We start from the raw sequence: 18667 nt of genomic DNA, 5'->3' as shown, positions 1-18667 counted from the left end.
ATACTTGTGAATTGCTTGGCCTATTAATGTATTGGGTCACAAATGATGAAGGATGGGTATACTGAGCTTCCAGATACTTCTCATGCATTTTTCCTGTCTCTGTGTTAGTTGTGGGTTTCTACTAGAAAAGTATAGAAATTGTAATTCAGCCACAATTAAAGGAGTTGTGGGTCAGTGTTTGAGTTGACACTTTTCCTACCCTGGACATCTGAAGTAAATTCCTTAATTAGTAACACCAAGAGAAGATTCTCTTCTTCCATCTGTTTAGGGCATCTTTGATTTCCTTGTTCCTCAGGCTGTAGATCAATGGATTTAGCATAGGGATTACAACAGTGTATAAGACTGATGCCAACTTGTTTTGGCTCTGGGAATCACTAGAACTAGGATACATATAAACAAAGATACCTGAGCCAAAGAAGAGGGTCACTGCGCTCAGGTGAGAAGCACAGGTGTTGAAGGCCTTGGACCTGCCTTCAGCTGAAGTGATCTTCAGAATGGTGGCAACGATATAACCATAGGATATCACAATAACCAGGACAGATATGAGCCCAAAGATCACTGTGAGCACAGACACCAAGACTTGGGGAAAAAAGGTGTCAGAGCAGGATAGGATTAGCAGTTGGGGCAGGTCACAAAAGAAATGGTTGATGACATTTGGCCCACAGAAATGCAGCTGAAGTAAGGCACACAATTGAATAAATGAGCCAAAGAACCCAGTTATACAAGATGCTACCATCATCTGCACACAGAGGGTAGGGGACATAATGGCTGTGTAGAGCAGGGGATTGCAAATGGCAACATATCGATCAAAAGCCATGGCTGCCAGGAGACAGCATTCAGTCAGGCCCAGGCTAGAGAAGAAGAAGTATTGCATAATGCACCCCCAAAAGGAGATGAATGCATGCTTCCTAAAGAAGTCTGAGAGCATCCTGGGGACAATAGTAGCAGCATAGCAGATGTCCAGCAAGGATAGGTTCCTGAGGAAAAAGTACATGGGTGTGTGCAGATGGGAGTCGATCCTGATGAGCGTGATGAGGCCCACATTCCAGGACACTGTCATCAGGTAGATCCCTAGGAATATTGAAAAGAGGACAATGGTGAGCTTTGGAAACTCAGAGAATCCCAAGAGAATGAACTTCGTAATCACTGTACTGTTCTTTCTCCCAGTCATCGCATTCGTGATTCTAGGATCTGTAGGGGGAGAAGAGAATAAATCTCTAAGTCAGTTGTTAACTAAGTCAGTTTCTATTGAAATAGACCACCTCCTACCCACACTGAACACAGAATCAAGAAAAATATTGAGCCATTTTCAATTAAATAACCCTGGTTAACTTTGCCTACAAATAGCTATGATAGTTTTGTGCATCAATTTTCCCACATATAAAAGGATAATTATGATTCTCATTATTAACCCACTGGGCTCTTAAAGTACAAAAAAAGGTATATTAACATTTATAAAACCTCCTCAAAAGATGTTTTGGATGTTTTAGGATATTATCAATGAGGTTATCACTCCTGTGTATCACTTAGTGGCTAAGGCCTTAGGTGCCACATAGCTCCTTTTGAATTTGGCTATGCTATCTGTGAGCTTTTTGACTCTAAACAGGTTGTCTATGATCTTTCTGTTTTATCTGTAAAATAGGGATAATAATAATAGAACCTACTTCACAGGGTTTCTTTGAGGTTAAATTAGTTCTATTAGGTACATGCCTGCCATGCATAAAGTACTATACGAAATGGTGTCAGTAGGGGATATCTTTCTAATACAGTTTTGAAGCATGCTGTTGGTTTGTGAAAAACTTTTTGAGTTTAAATGTTAAAGAGTTGGTTATACAGATAACATTCTCAGCCTACAGAGTGATTAAGTTATAAATCATTAACAAATTGGTAATTTAAAAACATCATAATTGGAAACATTACAATATATATTTCTAAACTATTCACAAGTCAGAAAATAAATGATAAATTATAAAATATTTGTAACTTACAGTGAATATTCTATAAACACTAAAGAAATATTGAATCAGTAATAAAAATCTTCTTGCAAAGATAAGTCCAGGCCCTAAAGATTTTATCATCAAGATGTACTAAGGATTAAAAGAAAACAATAATTCTAATCATACACAAAATTTTTAGAATATGGAAATTTGGAATGATTTTCAACTTTTTGTGGGATTATAACTTAATACCAAAAATGGAATAATAAAGGGATATTGTAGCCATACTCACTTATGAACTTAATAGGTCAGAGATATCTTAAACAAAATGTTGGCAAACTGAACCTAACAGTATATAAAAATAACACATTATAAACAAGTTGGGTTTATTCCAGAAAAATAAGGTTGCTTTAATACTAGAAAATCAGTTAATGTAATTTGCCTTATTAAGAAATTAAAGAAGGAAACGATATAATCACTAAATAGATAAAATTTAAAAATTCATTTGTGATTTCTTTAAAAATAGCAAAAATATCAAATATTTGAACCTTGTAAAAAATATCTTACAACTAACTTCATTGAATTACATCTTCAATGGTAGAATATTAAAAGCATTATCCTAAGGGTTAAAACTAGGAAAATATCTCTTTATCTTTAAACTAGTTTTAATTGTGCCAAAAAGAAAAACAAGGAAAAAACTCACCGTCACACATTTTATTATTCTTTTCCTTAAAGAATCTAGTTAGTACATCAAAAAATTTTTATAAAAGACAAGAAATGTTAGTGAAAATTGAGAAAAGGCAACCTTTGTACCTTGTTGGCAGGAATGTAAAATGGTGCAGCCACTATAGAAAATGGTATGAAAATTCCTTAAAAAATTAAAAGTAATAACTACCATATGATCCAGCAACCCCAGTTTTGAATGTATATCCAAAGAAAATGAAATCAGGATTTCAAAGAGCTACTTCTGCACTCCCACGTTCATTGCAGCGCTATTCACAATAGCCATGATTTGAAGGCAATCTAAGTGCCCCTCAGCAGGTGAACGGAGAAAGGAAATGTGATATATACATACAATGGTTTATTACTCGGTCATAGAAATAAAGGAAATTCTGACACTTGGGACAACAGAGATGAATCTGAAGAATATTATAGTAAGTGAAACAAGTCAGCCATAGAAGGACAAATAGCACATGACTCCACATATATGAGGCATATAAAGTATCTGAACACATGGAAACAGGGTAGAATGGTGGGTGCCAGGGTTGGAGGGTAGAGAGAAATGAGGAGCTGCTGTTCAATGAGTAAACAGTTTCAGCTCTGCAACACAGATGAGTTCTAGAGACTTGCTGTACAACATGGGCCTATTGTTAACAATGCTGTGTCGTGCACTCGAAAATGTATCAAGAGGGTACATCTCATATTAAGTGTTCTTACTGCAATAAAAAAGAAATTATTTTAAAAATTAAAAAAGGATTCTGATATAAGAATCCAGCCATCTTCTATTAAGCAGCCATTCATGAGATTTTCAAAACTCGAAAACAATGCTACTTTCTCATGAAATATTTTTGTTTTGGAAAATATAGTCATTGACATGGTGTAGTTATCATACTGCAATGATTCCTTATGTTAACACATAATCAGTGAAGGAAATAAACAGTAGAGAACCTGTCAGTGATAATTAGCCAACATCTGTCAATATTGTTTGCTGATGAGAGTTAAGCATAAATATTAACAAACATATACATGGCTGTGTTACTACAACTCTATGCCCAGAATGTAACTGAATAATTCATGAGTACTTGCATAAGAAATACCAATTTCTAGAATTCTGTGGAGAGAGGGAAAATGAAAGATAGACAAAGTAGTGATGTGAGCCCCATGCATTTTGCCCATTATCCTGCATCTGGTCAAGTTACTCAAATTCATCCAAATGAACTCTTCAATGTCTTGCATCCCTATGGTGTTGCAATAGGGGGACGGGGGAGGGAATTGCTTGCATGTTTTTCTCTAGTCTTTCTGCAACTTACTCATTCCAACCTGAAAATTATCCCTCCAAACCGGGATTTTTGACCATGGCTGGGCATTAGAATCACCTAGAGTGCTTTAAAAAACCCCATTGATAAGGCTGCATCTCAAACCAATTACATCAGCATCTCTGGGGCTGGGAGCCAAGCCTTAGTATATCTGGTAAAACACAAGCATAGTCACACTTGAGTGTGCATAAGAATCACCCTAAGGGTTTATTAATACGCAGATTGCTGGGCCCTACTTCCAAGAATTTCTGATGTAATAGGTCCGGAGCAGAATCTGAGTTTGTAGTTCTAACAAGTGTTCAGGTGATGCTGATGCTGCTGGTCCCAACAGTGCACTTGGAGAAATATTGCTCTATAGAATAAATGAATTAAGTAAGATTTCATTACTAGAGTATAAACAACTGTTTTTGAAAGTCAACAGAATGGTTGAATGTAGCTCACATATTCTAGAGAAGGAACACACTCTTGTGATATTGAAGGAATACCACAGTCTTTGACGAACTTAAGATTAAGATAATGTTTCTAATAATGTTATGATTTATTTCTATTAGATCTTTAAACTCTGTAGAACCATGATGGATTTTCTTCATTTTGCAAAGAAATCACACTCAGGACTAAATGAGAATTTTAAGAGATTGTTTCATTCATTGAAATAGCATCATCCCGTTTGAAGGGAGGGAGAGAGTGTGTGTGCGCGCGCACGTGCGGGTTTTAAAAGTCTTCTATCATAGAATGAGAAACAAGAGTTTGAGTTTCTCTAAGATAATAGCTTGAGTTAAGGTGGGAAAAATAGTCAGTGTTCCTTGGGCATCACTATTTTTCCTTATTACTTCTGCTGAACCAGCCTCAGGGGCCACAGGATCCAGAAATCCTGAGACAATAACCCTCTCTTGGGAACTAAGATGTTGCTTCCAGTGAAGTTGATTTACTATAGGCCTTTCATGTAGAAAAAGGGTGTCATTGTGATTTGTAATGTTTATAGTGACATATTAGAAACTACTGCCCAATGTAAACTTCTTAAGTTAGCAAAAGAAAGGCTGTCAGATCTTTAATAGTTATTTTCTCTTTATTACTCCTTGAAATTAGAAAGGAAGGAAGGGAGGAAGGATGGAGGGAAGTGAAGAGAAAAGAAGGGGAAAGAAGGAAAGAAGTCTATATTTAGAAAGTTCAAAGAACAAAATGACCCAATGACAAAGTCAGGGCATGCAGAACAACAATGAGGAATGTTTAGTTCGCTGAGTCTTAAAGTTTGTCATATCTCAAGATTCAGTAGGAAATGGGCTAGTTCACTTGCGTGTTGTGCCCTTTAAGTTCTAACTGTACCCTTAAATGAATTTAGTCAGAAACAAGAAGCTACAAGTGTGAATTAACTGTTAAATTTTACTGAAATCCTGAGGCAATTTGAAATGAGGTATGTTGATTTTATCATTAAAATGTTTGCATTTGTTTGCAAATGTCTGGCATGCTTTATTTTTTAATTTTTTTAATGTTTATTCTATTACAGTTGTCCCACTTTTTTCTCTGTAGCCCCCCTCCACCCAGCCCACCCTTGTCACCCACAGTCAATCCCCTCTCCATTGTCCATGTCCAAGAGTCATTCATACATGTTGTTTGACTAGTCCTCTTCATTCCACCACTCCCCCAGCCCTCCTCCCTTCCTACAGCTCTCAGTCTGTTCTGTGTTTCCCCGTCTCTGGTTCTATTTTCTCATTAGCTTATTTTGTTCATTAGATTCCAGTTATAAGTGAGGTCATGTGGTATTTGCGCATGCTTTAAACATCAAACAGACAAATCATCTATAACTTTAAGGATCCAGTATCATAAATATCTATCCTTTTGTTTATCTGTTGTAATAATAATAATAAATATTTATTGAACACTTAACTGTCCTACCTATTCTTCTAAAACATATATTAATCCTTTTAATCCTCACAACAACCTAATTATAATTCAAGACACATAAAGTTATGGAACTTTCCCAGGCTTCAAATGCTAATAAGTGACACACTTGGGAATCACTCAGGTAGGCTGACTCCAGAGCTGGGCATTTAACAATTATACTATCTTGTAAATTTACATTAAAAGTTTGTGTCTCTTTCATCTTTATTTTCCTAGTCATTAGCATTGTACTATTTAATTAAATTTATAGATTGTTTAAAGTTTGAAGATTATTTTTAAAGAATAAATAAGAAAAAAATAAGAGTAGGTGAGGGGCCAAGGTTACATTGGCTCAGAATCAATTGTAGTTAACATACGTCACCCTTTGCATCAACTATGCAATGACCAGTATCCCTGAGGTGTGCAATGATGGTTAGTGAAGGACAAGTTTTAATATTTCAAAAAGCTATTATTTCCAAAAGCTATTAAAATTGTACATTTATGCAAAATGAGACCATCAAATTGCTTTGGAGTAAAATTACATCAACTCCCTCTGGCTACTCTATTTCAGACTAGGCAAAAGTTTCAACTATCTCATCAGAACATAAATGGGAAAGTAAATTCATTACTGAGAAGTAGAGCATATTTGGCTCCACCATATACCAACTTCATGATGTTTGGCAAATCACTTCATCTCTACCTGCCCCATTCCTTCATCTGTGAGGGATGGATGATCATCACTTCATAGGGTTTTTGTGAAGGCCTATTTAAGTATGGTATGTAAGGTATGTAATAGAGTGCCAGTCACATAGTAAGCTATCAAAAATGAGAACTGTTCTATGAATAATGAAAAATCATAATTATATCATAAAGGTATTTTGCTAACTAAAAGTCTTTTACAGGGGAAAAATGGATTATTTGGTGGTAAAAATTTGTGGTTCCTTGGACCAGCTGGTGAGCTATCAGCCAACCTCTATGCCCTCCAGTCCTCACTCCACCTCCTTGTTAATGCCTGCAACTCCATCTTAGATGGTTTTATAGTGCTTCCAATACTTTGGTTTCTGTTAAAATTCAAATAATCCCATTGGGAAAGAAGAGAGGGAACATCATTATTGGGAGAAAATAAAATAGACGTTGAACCTGGATGCATGTCTCCGGGTTAAGGGCATAGGAAAAGATGGGTGCAAGAAAAAGAAAGAAAGACAAATTGGAGAAAGAAAGCTATTTCGATTTTACCCACCCAGGTATTCTTGTAGATGTCCTGACAGGTGTGTATTGTAGAAATCTTGGAGATGCTGCTCCCACAGCTGCCTTTTTTTGGAGCTGAATCTTGACCGCATTCTAGATGTGCAGATGTGCATATAGTTTTTCTAGGTATTAGAGGGTACAGACATCATATGAGCATTCGGGATGAAGATGTTTACTTCTGCTAGGCTCTGTGTGTTTGGCCATGGCTCTTACTAACCACTGCTGCAAGAGGTACTTCCAACTAAGGATACTCTTAAATGTCTCCTTAGGGTCGATTGTGCAGAGAGATGAGACAATTAACAGAAACTACCATTTTCAGTTAATCACTCTCTAGAGTGATGGATGGAGAAAACAAGTGGAGAAATGTTCCCAGATGATTCCATTTCTCCACATTCTCATGTGCCCTCCATGACCTATTTGAATCAAGTTTCAATTTTCCTTTCTAGATTTTCAGAATCATGACGTCTGGGAAGGACTCTCAGCACCAGGTGATCATGTCACTCCTTATCCAAACTGGGCAACTTTGGTCATGAAAAGAAGAGTTATTAATGACCATGTCAGAACAATAAGCAGAATGTCCCAAGCAAACCAGGTTGTATGGTCACCCAAAATTTGAGGCCTTTATCAGAACAGCCATTCACTGTGGTTTTAGTGATTATATGCTCAGGCTCTGAACAGACCTACTTGGGGTGAATTCTGACTTAATTACCTTTGATCTTTTTACTTAATCTCATTGTGCCTTGCTTACTTAATAAAATGGAGGTGATAAATAGCACAACAACCTAAAAGGGTTATAGTAAACTTAAATGAAATAATACCCGTCCAGTGTTTGGGAATACTTGATAAATGTTAGCAATTTACTATTGCAATTTTTCTGTTCACATTTTCATAAAACTGGGTCATATTAGTATCTTCTCTAATTGGGACTGAATCTTTGAGGGGTTCCTAACAGACTCTTAATGTCTGTATGGTTCTTCTTGGCTTGGGAACACGTGAACTAAACAAGTTATCTGTTTTCCACACACCCAATATGCAAAAGTGGAACATGGACAGGATAATGGGAATAAACCCACCTCTTTAGAAAGAGAAAGGAGAGAGGACATGTAGCACTCACTGGTCTACAGAGATATCAAAATCCTTCCAGGCAGATATGAGGAACCCCCACACTGGGAGTGTGGACTATTCTGTACTTAGGTACTGTTTCCATTCTCCCCAGCCCATTATCTTGCATGACACTTAGTTCCACATTCTATAAAGCCCTTATTTAGACATGTATCCTCCTTGGGCACATTTGAAGCTCATGAATTCTCCAAAATTGTAGCCCAAGCAAATTTCTCCAAGAGGTAGTACATTAAAACTTTGAAATTAAAGACAAAGACAGAAAAGCAAGTGAAAAAAATTCTCACGTACAAGAGGATCCGTATAAGGCTGTCTGCAGATTTTGCGGCAGAATCTTGCAGGTCAGGAGAGACTGCAATGATACAGTCAAGGTGACGAAAGAAAAAAAATGCCAACCAAAAACTGCTTATCCAGCAGAGCTGTCCTTCAGAAATAAAGGACAAATAAAAATTTACCTAAACAAACAAAAGCTGAGTGAATACATCATCACCAGACCTGCTTTACAAGAAAAACTGAAAAGAGTTCTTCAAGCTGAAATAAAAAGGCACTAATTAGTCACATGAAAACATATGAGAATATAAACACACTGATAAGGGTAAATCTATAAACGCAATCAGAATATTCTAATTGTGTAATATTGTGGTGTATTAACCACTTGAAGCTAGTATAAAAGTTAAAGGACAAAAGCACTCACAAATTATCTATAGATACAATAATTTTATTATGAATACACAATATAAAAAGAAGTAAATTGTAATATCAAACCATGAAGTGGAGGGAGAGGGAATAAAGGGGTAGAGTTTTGTGTATTTTTGAAGTTATCAGCATAAAACAGTCTGTTTTAACAATAAGATGGTTTATGTAAGCCACATGATAACCACAAAGTAAAAACCTACAGTATACATGCAAAAGATTAAGAGAAGTGAAACAATATGTAACACTAGGAAAGTCATCAGTTCACAAAGGAAACAGAAGGAGGAAGAAAAAACCCAGAGAACTATGAAACAGACAATAAACAAAGAGATGGCATTAGTAAGTCTTTAACTATCAATAATTACTTTTTGTTGTTTTTTTAGTCATTTTCCCTCACTTTTTATTTTTTAACTGTATTTCATTGATTATGTTATTACAATTGTCCCAATTTTTCCCCCTTTTCCCCCTCTCTGCCCAGTACCCCATACTCCCTCAGGCAATCCCCACACCATTGTTCATGTCCATGGGTCATGCATATAAGTTCTTTGGTTACTCCATTTCCTATACTCTACATCCTCGTGGCTATTGTGTAACTACCAATTTATACTCCTTAATCCTATCACCTCTTAACCCATTTCTCCACACTTCCCTCCCATCTGGCAACCTTTTTCTTAAATAAATCCCTTTAACATTTTATATAATAGTGTTTTGGTGATGATGAACTCCTTTAGATTTTTCTTGTCTGGGAAGCTCTTTTTCTGCCCTTCCATTCTAAATGATAGCTTGCTAGGAGGCGTCCTCTTGGCCATAGATCCCTGCTTTTCATGACTTTGAATATTTCCTGTCAACCCCTTCTAGCCTGCAAAGTTTCTTTTGAGAAATCAGCTGACAGTCTTATGAGGACTCCCCCGCAGGTAACTGTTTTTCTCTTGTTGTTTTTAGGATTCTCTCTTAATCTTTAACCTTTGGCAATTTAATTATGATGTGTTTGGTGTGGTCCTCTTTGTAACCATCTTGTTTGAGACTCCGTATCTTCCTGGACTTGCATGTCCATCTCTTTCACCAAATTAGGGGACATTGCTTTCATTATTTTTTTCAAATAGATTTCTAATTTCTTGCTCTTTCTCTTCTCCTTCTGACACCCCTATGATTTAATGTTGGAATGCTTGAAGTTGTCCCAGAGGCTCCTTACACTATCCTTATTTTTTTGGATCCTTTTTTCTTCTTCTTGTTCTGATTGGTTGTTTTTTGTTTCCTTATGTTCCAAATCATTGACTTGATTCTCAGTTTCATCCAGTCTACTGTTGTTTCCCTGGAAGTTGTTCTTTATTTTAATTAGTGTATCTTTCATTTCTGACTGGATATTTTTTATGCTGTCGAGGTCCTCACTAAATTCCTTGAACATCCTTATAACCAGTGTTTTAAATTTTGTATCTGATAAATTGCCTACCTCCATTTCATTTAGTTCTTTTTCTGGAGTTTTAATCTGTTCTTTTATTTGGGCCATGTTTCTTTGTCTCCTGATTTTGGCAGTTGCTATGTATTAGGTAGAGCTGCAATGACACCCTGTCATGATAGCATAGCCTAATGTAGTTGGTGTCCTGTAGGGTCCAGGGGCAGAGCCTCCCCCATCATCCAACCTGGGTACTCAAGGGGTACCCTCCATGTGGGCTGAGTACACCCTCCACTTGTAGTTGAGCCTTGATTCCTGTTTACAAGTCAATAGGAGGGACTTACCCAGGCCAGTCAGATGCAAGGACTGGCTGTGACCGTTGACCACCAATCTCTGCCCTCCATGGAGGATCACCTGTGCGGGGGCAGGGTGGTGGCACTCTGATGTGGTCTGTAGCTGTCCACTGGGTGCATTGGCCCTGGGGTTTCCATGGTGGTGCAAATCAAAGTCAGCCCCTACCTGTGTTCTCCCTAGGGCCATCCTGCCTGAGCTTTAAAGCAATCTGATGTAGTTGCTACTAGTGCTGGGCTTAGAGATTTCCAAGCAAGGCTAAGCTCTGAATCTAGGCTGGCTGCTACCAGTGCCAGGCCTGGAACCACTTAGTAAGATGTACAGGGAGCTGGGGGCTGACTAAGGCCAGCTGTAACTTGTTTGAGAGGACTTAGGAAGTTGTGAAGCATGAGCCAAGACCAGCCATTCATATGGAAAAGTCACTATTAAGTGCTTGGGTATGCCAGTAAATTTGGTAGAATGGAGTCACAGGGGATCTCCAGGTTGGGGCAGACAGTGTTAGCCAGGTTGATAGAACCTCAGATATGGCACATACCTGCCAGCTCTGTGGCGCTATGTGGGGAGGTTTCAGAGAGGGAACAATGGCCTCTGCCTACCTTTCTGTCTGTGGAAAAAGCTGTCCCCCAGCTCCCAACTTCATGCCAGATACTTCAGTTCCTCCCTGTATGCCACTGGTGCCTTTCAAGCTGCTACACCAGTGCTGGAGCATAGAGGGAATATGTCTGAGTAAGCCCATGTGTGGATTCTTAGGAGAAACTGCTTGGGACTCCAGAAGTTGTGGGGACTTATCCTCCTGGCACTGGAACCCTGGGCTGTGGGGCCCAGTGTGGGTCTGGGACTCCTCACTCCTGAGATATCACTCCTGAATTTTTATCTACCACAACATGGGTGTGAGACCAGCCCATTCTATTTCTCCACCCCTCCTACCAGTCTGGATGGATGTGTTTTTTTTTAATTCTGTAGTTGCCAGACTTTCATTCAACTCGATTTCTGATTGTTCTGGGTGCTGGTTGTTCTATATTTTAGTTGTAATCTTGATGTAGTTTTGTGAGAAGGTGAGCTGTATTCACCTATGTTGCCATCTTGACTGGAATTTACATTTAGTTCTCCTTTCCTGTGTTTTACTGTTTATATTTTAAGTTCAGTAATTGCAGGGAGAAAAGTGTAATAATAGTAATACCAACTTCAAGGTACTAATTTCTATATAGTGAGTGAATGCCAACATAGTATTGTTCTACATTTTTTTACCTTGATATGGTTTTATAAAATAATTAACAACACAGTTTTACAAAATACTATTCATAAAGATCCACGATATATAGAACACCAATATATCAACCATCTCTTTTAAAAATATACTACCAAAAAATAAAAATAAATTAAAAAATAAAAATATACTATCACTTCATCTTTGAAATTACTTAATTTCCTCCCTTTTCATCTCCCACCACAAAGGCAAACAAATAATGCCGCACCTGCTGAAGAGGTGCAACAGTGTGCACATGACCAAGGGATCCACTGATGCTCTTACATAGCCCATGATCCAGAAGCTACCTGGCTGATAGAGTGATGAAATGAACGGCTGAACTAAGGTGCCAACTCTAAGAAGATATCACGTGATGATGGGTATCCTCCAGAAAGCCATCATATATATACTACATCAACAACCATTTGATGGTGCCTTTATCCTACATAGGCTTACATGGGTCTCAGAACCAAAAGGTGGAAGTAGAAGGGGTGTATTTATCATCACTCCCTCTTGGTATGACTTGTTCGGTGATTTTGCACTTCCAGTTCCTATAATTCTGGTTATTGGTTCATTTTTGTTTTCTTTTTAAAAAGATTTTATTTATTTATTTTTAGAGAGGGAAAGGGAGGGAGAAAGAAAGGAAGAGAAACATCAATGTGTGGTTGCCTCTCAAGTGCCCCCTACTGGGGACCAGGCCCACAACCCAGGCATATGTCCTGACTAGGATTCGAACCAGCGATCTTTTGGTTCACAGGCTGGTGCTCAATCCACTGAGCCACACCAGCCAAGGTCATTTTTTTTCCTAGTAATTGACTCAATCTTGATAACATGAAATTCCAGAAAATTATCATCAATTTTTTCCATTTTTATCTTAAGTATTATTTTATTATTTGTCAACTCAAGCTGCTATAACAAAATACCACATACTGGGTAGTTTAAATAATAAATATTTATTTTCTCACAGTCCTTCAGGCTGGAAATCTGAGATCAGAGTGCCAACATAGTCAGACTCTGGTGAAAGTTCTCTTCCTGACTTGCAAATTTAAGATTGAAATCATACCAAGTATCTTTTCTAACCACAATGATATAAAACTAAAAATCAACAAGAGAAAAGTTGGAAAAAATTTTAAACATGTGGAAACTAAACAAAACACTCAAGGAGTCAAAGAATAACTCTAAGGGGAAATTTTTTTAAATCTTGAAACAAATGAAATGGAAACAAAACACCCCAAAACACATGGAATGTCGTAAAAGCAATTCTTAAAGGGAAGTTTATGGTGATAATTGCATATATTAAGAAAAAGAAAAATCTCATATAAAGCACCTAACTTTACATCTCAAGGGACCAAAAAAGAACAAATTCAAGCTCAAAGTTAGCAGGAGGAACAAAACAACGAAAGTCAAAGCAGAAATAAATGAAAGAAATCCACCCCCCTCAAAAAAAACAGAAAAGATAAACAAGACCAAAAGATAGTTTTTGAAAAGGTAAGCAAGATTGACAAACATTTAGCTAGACTAAGGAAAGAAAAGAGAAGACTCAAATAAATATAATTAAACATGAAATAGAAAACATTAAAACTGATACCACAGAAATGCAAAAGTGCATAAAAGATCACTATGACAATTACATGTCAACAAATTGGATACCTAAAAGCAATGGATAAATTCCTAAAACCACACAACCTACAAAGACTGAATCACTAAAAAAGTAGAAAATCTGAACATACCAACAACAAGTAAGGTGATTAAATCAGTAATCAAAAACCTTCCAACAGAGAAAAGCTTAGGACCAGATAAATTCTCTAGTGAATTTTATCAAACAGTTAAACAATATTAACGAAATTGTTCTCAAAATAGTCCCAACAATTAAAGAGGAAGAAACACTCCTAAACACACTTTATGAGGCCAACAATACCCTGATACCAAAGAAAAAAAGGAAACTACAAGAAAAAACTATAAACCAATATCCCTCATGAATATAGATGCAAAACTCTCAACAAAAATATAAGCAAACCAAATTCAGCAATACATTAAAAGTATCATATACCATGATCAACTGGGATTTATGCCTGAGATGCAAAAAGGGTTCAACATACACAAATCAATACATGTGACAACTCATTGATAAATTAAAGATAAAATTCATATGATCATCTCCATAAAGCAGAAAAAGCTTTTAACAAACACATTCCTTCATGATTAAAAAAACTCTCAATAACTTGTATATAAAAGGAACATATCTCAACATAAAAAGGCCATATATGACTACACACTGCTGACACAATACTTGATGGGAAAAGATTGAGTTTTTCCTCTAAAATCAGAAAAAATACAAGGATGCCCACTTCCGCTGCTTGCATTTAACATAATATTGGAAGTCCTAGCAAGAACTATCAGGCAAGACAAAGAAATAGGAGGTATCCAAATTGGAAAAGAAAAGAAGTAGAATTGCCACTGTTTGCACATTATATGATTTTTTACATATGAAATAAACTTCACCAAAGCTGTTAGAATTAAAAAATAAATTCAGTAAAGTTGCAGAATATAAAATCAACATAAAGCCCTGGCTGGTGTGGCTCAGTGCATTGAGCACCAGCCTGTGAACCAAAGGGTTGCCGGTTTGATTCCCAGTCAGGGCACATGCCTGGGTTGCAGGCCAGGTCCCCAGTAGGAGGCATTCGAGAGGCAACTGCACATTGATGTTTCACTATTCTTTTTCTCCTTCCTTTCTCATCTGTTTAAAAATAAATAAAATCTTTAAAAAGAAATAAGTGAAATCAACATAAAGAAAGCAGTTGCACCCTGACTGGTGTGGCTCAGTGGGTTGGGCATCGTCCTGCAAACCAAAAGGTCACCAGTTCAATTCCCCTTCATGGTACATGCTTGTGTTGTGGGCCAGGTCTCCAGTTGGGGGTGTGCAAGAGGCAACCAATCAATGTTTCTCTTGCACATCTATGTTTCTTTCCCTCTCTTTCTCCCTCCCTTTCCCTCTCTCTAAAAATAAATAAATAAAATCTTTTTTAAAATATTTTTTTAAAAAAGAAATGAGTTGCGTTTCCATACATTAAAAACGAAACACCTGAAAAAGAAATGAAGAAACTATCCCATTCACAATGTACCATTGGTCTAAATGTTCTTTGGGGACAAGTCTGAATAACTGTGTTTTATTTCCCCTAGTTTTTTTTTTAATTTAAAGTAATACTTTAATGGCATTTACCATCAGTAGCTCTAGCTAATGGTTCTTAACAGCAGTCATGGAAGCAGTTCCTGGAAGACAGCAGTTCTCAGGAACCTCATCCATCCATAGCAGCTCCCAGAATGTTAACTTTCAATTACCATCAGCAGTTTCTATCCATCACGTCCCTGAGTTCATCTGAATCCATCAAGAGGTACATCTGTGAAATATTACAAAAATATCCCCTACTAACATCTAACAGAATTCTGTTTCTTAAGGAATCTCTCATGACCCCTTAGAAACAGGCATCCTATACATTTTTACGCAGTTGAGAGAGCAATATTTCAAAGAACACATCTATGCCTGGATGGAGTTGTGGAGCAAACACCCTTTATTCATATTACGGTATCTTTGGCATGTGGTAAACTCACATGTTCTCTCCCAGAAATTCAATAATCCCCTTCTCTCAATGTTTTCCATGTGTAAACTCATGGGAGATTTAGCAAAGGCTTCAACTGCCTTTTTACTTACAGTCCTTAATTGAACAGAATAACTCATTAATACATTCATTAAAAATCCAATGAATCTCCAAATATCATATGTAAATATAATAATATCTGCTTTATAGCAGTTTGTTCAAGTCTAGGCAATCTGTCAAATCAGATTGTCTAGAGAAAGTTGTTACACATCTGATGGAGGAAATAAAACTTGTGGTCCCAGTACTGGCCAGATATGAGAACCCTGCCTATTGCACTGTCTATTTCCTCTCATGGCCATTGAGGTTTCCTGAAAAATATCAGTGTTAAAGTAATTCTAACAATACTACTCCATTCATCATATCACCCCATACAACTATAAATCTTGAGAACATAAAACATTGAACATAGACTATAGGAAAGAATGTATAGCAGTTTTTTTATATTTGTTCTTAGTCTCTCCAATGTTGAATATTCAGTAGTTCTATTATTACAGTGAGTTCTCACACAAGTCGCCTCATACCAAACTTGAACAAACGATTAAAATGTTGGAAATAACTTGGTAGTGTAATCCCTCTGGCTATAAAACCAAGGGGAAATTTTCCAGGTTTAATTGGAGAGAGAGAAAAAGAGGTTTGAGTCCTACAATATCAGAAATTGTATTGGCTGTGACATGGATTTTGAATATCATCTCCTACCAGAAATCCCCTCTGGACACTAGATGCAAGAAATTACATTATCAGACTCCTAAGCAAATGGAACTGAAGGAACAGCATACTTCATTCCATTCCTCCTTCTTAGACTACAACTGGTTGAGACTAAGATGTGACCAAAAAGATGTTAGATGATTAGCACTGAAAGATGCCATGGAAAGTTGTTAACTATATTAGCCAAGTTTTCCTGGAGGCACAACCAGGTTTACTGTATACCACTTTTTTCTATCCAAAAGCACATCCTCCTCTTTGTTCATTCTTGTTATGGTCAAAACACATAACAAAAAGACAAAATTGGTCACCACCATGTCTGGATTCTGTTGCATGAGAATATTTGGAAGACAAGGTTTCTACACTCCTGGGGACCTCTGCAAGGTATCTCTCCTTTAGGGTCAGAGGCCTGAAGTGGAACAGAGCTCAACCTCAAAGGCAAAAAAAAGCAACAACATTCTAGCCCTTGATGTTTCACAAATACTCGCAGGTAGATTAATAAATGATGAGGTCACTGCTCATGGAAGGTGAAAGTAACAGACCCCTAAAACTTAGATATTGTGTCTGTATGGAGTTAAGTCAGCTGTTGGCCCATTTTGGCATGTTATCTGTGCCAGATTAAGCTTTTTCATCCAAATATAATATGAATTTTATTATACTCCATTCACATGAATATTATTGTAGGGACAAGGTGATTCTGATGAGACAAATCTGTCAAAAGCCTCAGAATCTTTGACTGCAGCAATACCTCTCTTCTTTGGCAACCGCTTCAAGGAATCTTTGATTTCCTTGTTTCTCAGGCTGTAAATCAAGGGATTCAGCATGGGAATCACCACAGTGTAGAAGACTGATGCAAATCTGTCGAAGCTGGAGGAACCACCAGAGCTGGAACTCAAGTAGAGCAACATACCTGACATATAGAAAAGGGTAACTGCTGTCAGGTGAGAAGCACAGGTGTTGAAAGCCTTGGACATGCCTTTAGCTGAAGTGATCTTCATGATGGAGATGACAATATAGACATAAGATATCATGATAACCATGGCATTTATTATCCCAAAGATCAGTGTCAATATAGCAGTCATGAGTTGTACAAAGAAAGTGTCAGTGCAGGACAGGACTAGCAGTTGTGGCATGTCACAGAAGTGGTTGATGACATTAGACCCACAGAACTGGAGCTGAAGAATGGCCCACAACTGGGATATAGAAGCAGAGAGTCTCGCCAAATAGGACCCCAGTACCATGCGAACACAGAGAGTGGGCGACATGATTGATGAATAGAGAAGTGGATTACAAATGGCAGCGTATCGGTCATAAGCCATGGCTGTCATGAAACAAGACTCACTCAGTCCCATGGTGGAAAAGACAAAGTACTGAACAACGCAACCCACAAAGATGATAGTTTGCTGGTCCTGGAAAAAGTTGGAGAGCATCTTGGGGACTGTGGAAGTCACATAGCAGATATCTGTGGAGGACAGAGTACTGAGAAAGAAGTACATGGGTGTGTGGAGGTGAGAGTCCATTCTTATTAAGACGATGAGGCTCAGGTTCCAAGTCAGAGTCATAACATAGATAAACAGGAATACAACAAAAAGCCCTGTTATAATCTTTGGAAAATCTGGGAATCCCAGGAGGATGAAATGGGTGATCCCTATAATATTTCTTCCTCCAGTCATTGGCTTGGTGCTCCTAAAATCAGAAAGAGACAAGAGAATGCATTGCTGACTCAGGTGAAATGATAGCATTTCTGTTCTCCCATGTGCCATTTTTTCCTCCATTGAGCCCTGGAAAAAGGGAAATGTTTCACTGTGCTGGTGGAAAGAGTCTCTATCTCCTGCTTACTCATGACCCGAGATGAAGGACTACCCTACCTCTGGCTCATTGCACCCCTACTTCCCATTTCTGGAATCTGTTGGTAAAAGGTCTTATAATTTTACTTCCTTTATGTAAGTGTCTTGAAACTGTGTCTTTAATCAAAACAGCCCAGGGCTTTTTATCTCTCCAAGGTGAGAGCTTGGATGCTGAGGGAGACACCTGCCAACCCCATGTGGATGAATTGTATCTTTTCATTCATCAGGTCATGATCTGCATATTCTTAACATAGTCTTAATATAGCCCATCTATGGGCTCCAAACACACTCTTCCCAGGCAAGGAATCTAGTTAATAGACCCACCTATTGCAGAGTGTATCTCCAGGCATCGCCCAACCAGGGAGGCTGGCAAAAGCACCTGCAAAGCTGCATAGCTCAGCAGCACTTGAGCTGAAAGCCCAGTCAGTGCCTTTGACCTTCTACAGAACTGAGCCAGTGGCCCTCTCTGTCCAGGGAGCTCAATGTACAGCTTTGCCTGATTTGGGACCCCTACAATGAGCCTTGCCAGTCTTGAAGGCTATTTTGTCACTTTGCATGGAC

The 18667-nt window shown here is 37.8% G+C and overlaps 2 protein-coding genes across 2 annotated transcripts; both read right to left on the bottom strand.

Annotated features, from left to right (window-relative positions):
• Positions 1 to 226: 226 nt before the first annotated feature.
• Positions 227 to 1177, bottom strand: LOC129062607 (olfactory receptor 1440-like). Its single transcript, XM_054563610.1, has one exon. The coding sequence runs from the start codon at positions 1169 to 1171 to the stop codon at positions 227 to 229; it is 945 nt and encodes a 314-aa protein (XP_054419585.1). The 5' UTR covers positions 1172 to 1177.
• Positions 1178 to 16912: 15735 nt separating this feature from the next.
• Positions 16913 to 17932, bottom strand: LOC129062680 (olfactory receptor 5AN1-like). The gene has a single exon (XM_054563707.1). It carries the CDS (start codon positions 17930 to 17932, stop codon positions 16913 to 16915), a length of 1020 nt encoding a protein of 339 aa, XP_054419682.1.
• Positions 17933 to 18667: the final 735 nt, after the last annotated feature.

This window comes from Pteronotus mesoamericanus, unplaced genomic scaffold (assembly GCF_021234165.1).
Source record: "Pteronotus mesoamericanus isolate MK-2021 breed Mesoamerican mustached bat unplaced genomic scaffold, CSHL_Meso_final scaffold_83, whole genome shotgun sequence".
NCBI classification, from domain to species: Eukaryota; Metazoa; Chordata; class Mammalia; order Chiroptera; family Mormoopidae; genus Pteronotus; species Pteronotus mesoamericanus.
The sequence above is the reverse complement of the archived record's forward strand: the minus strand, read 5'-3'. Positions and strand labels throughout refer to the sequence as shown.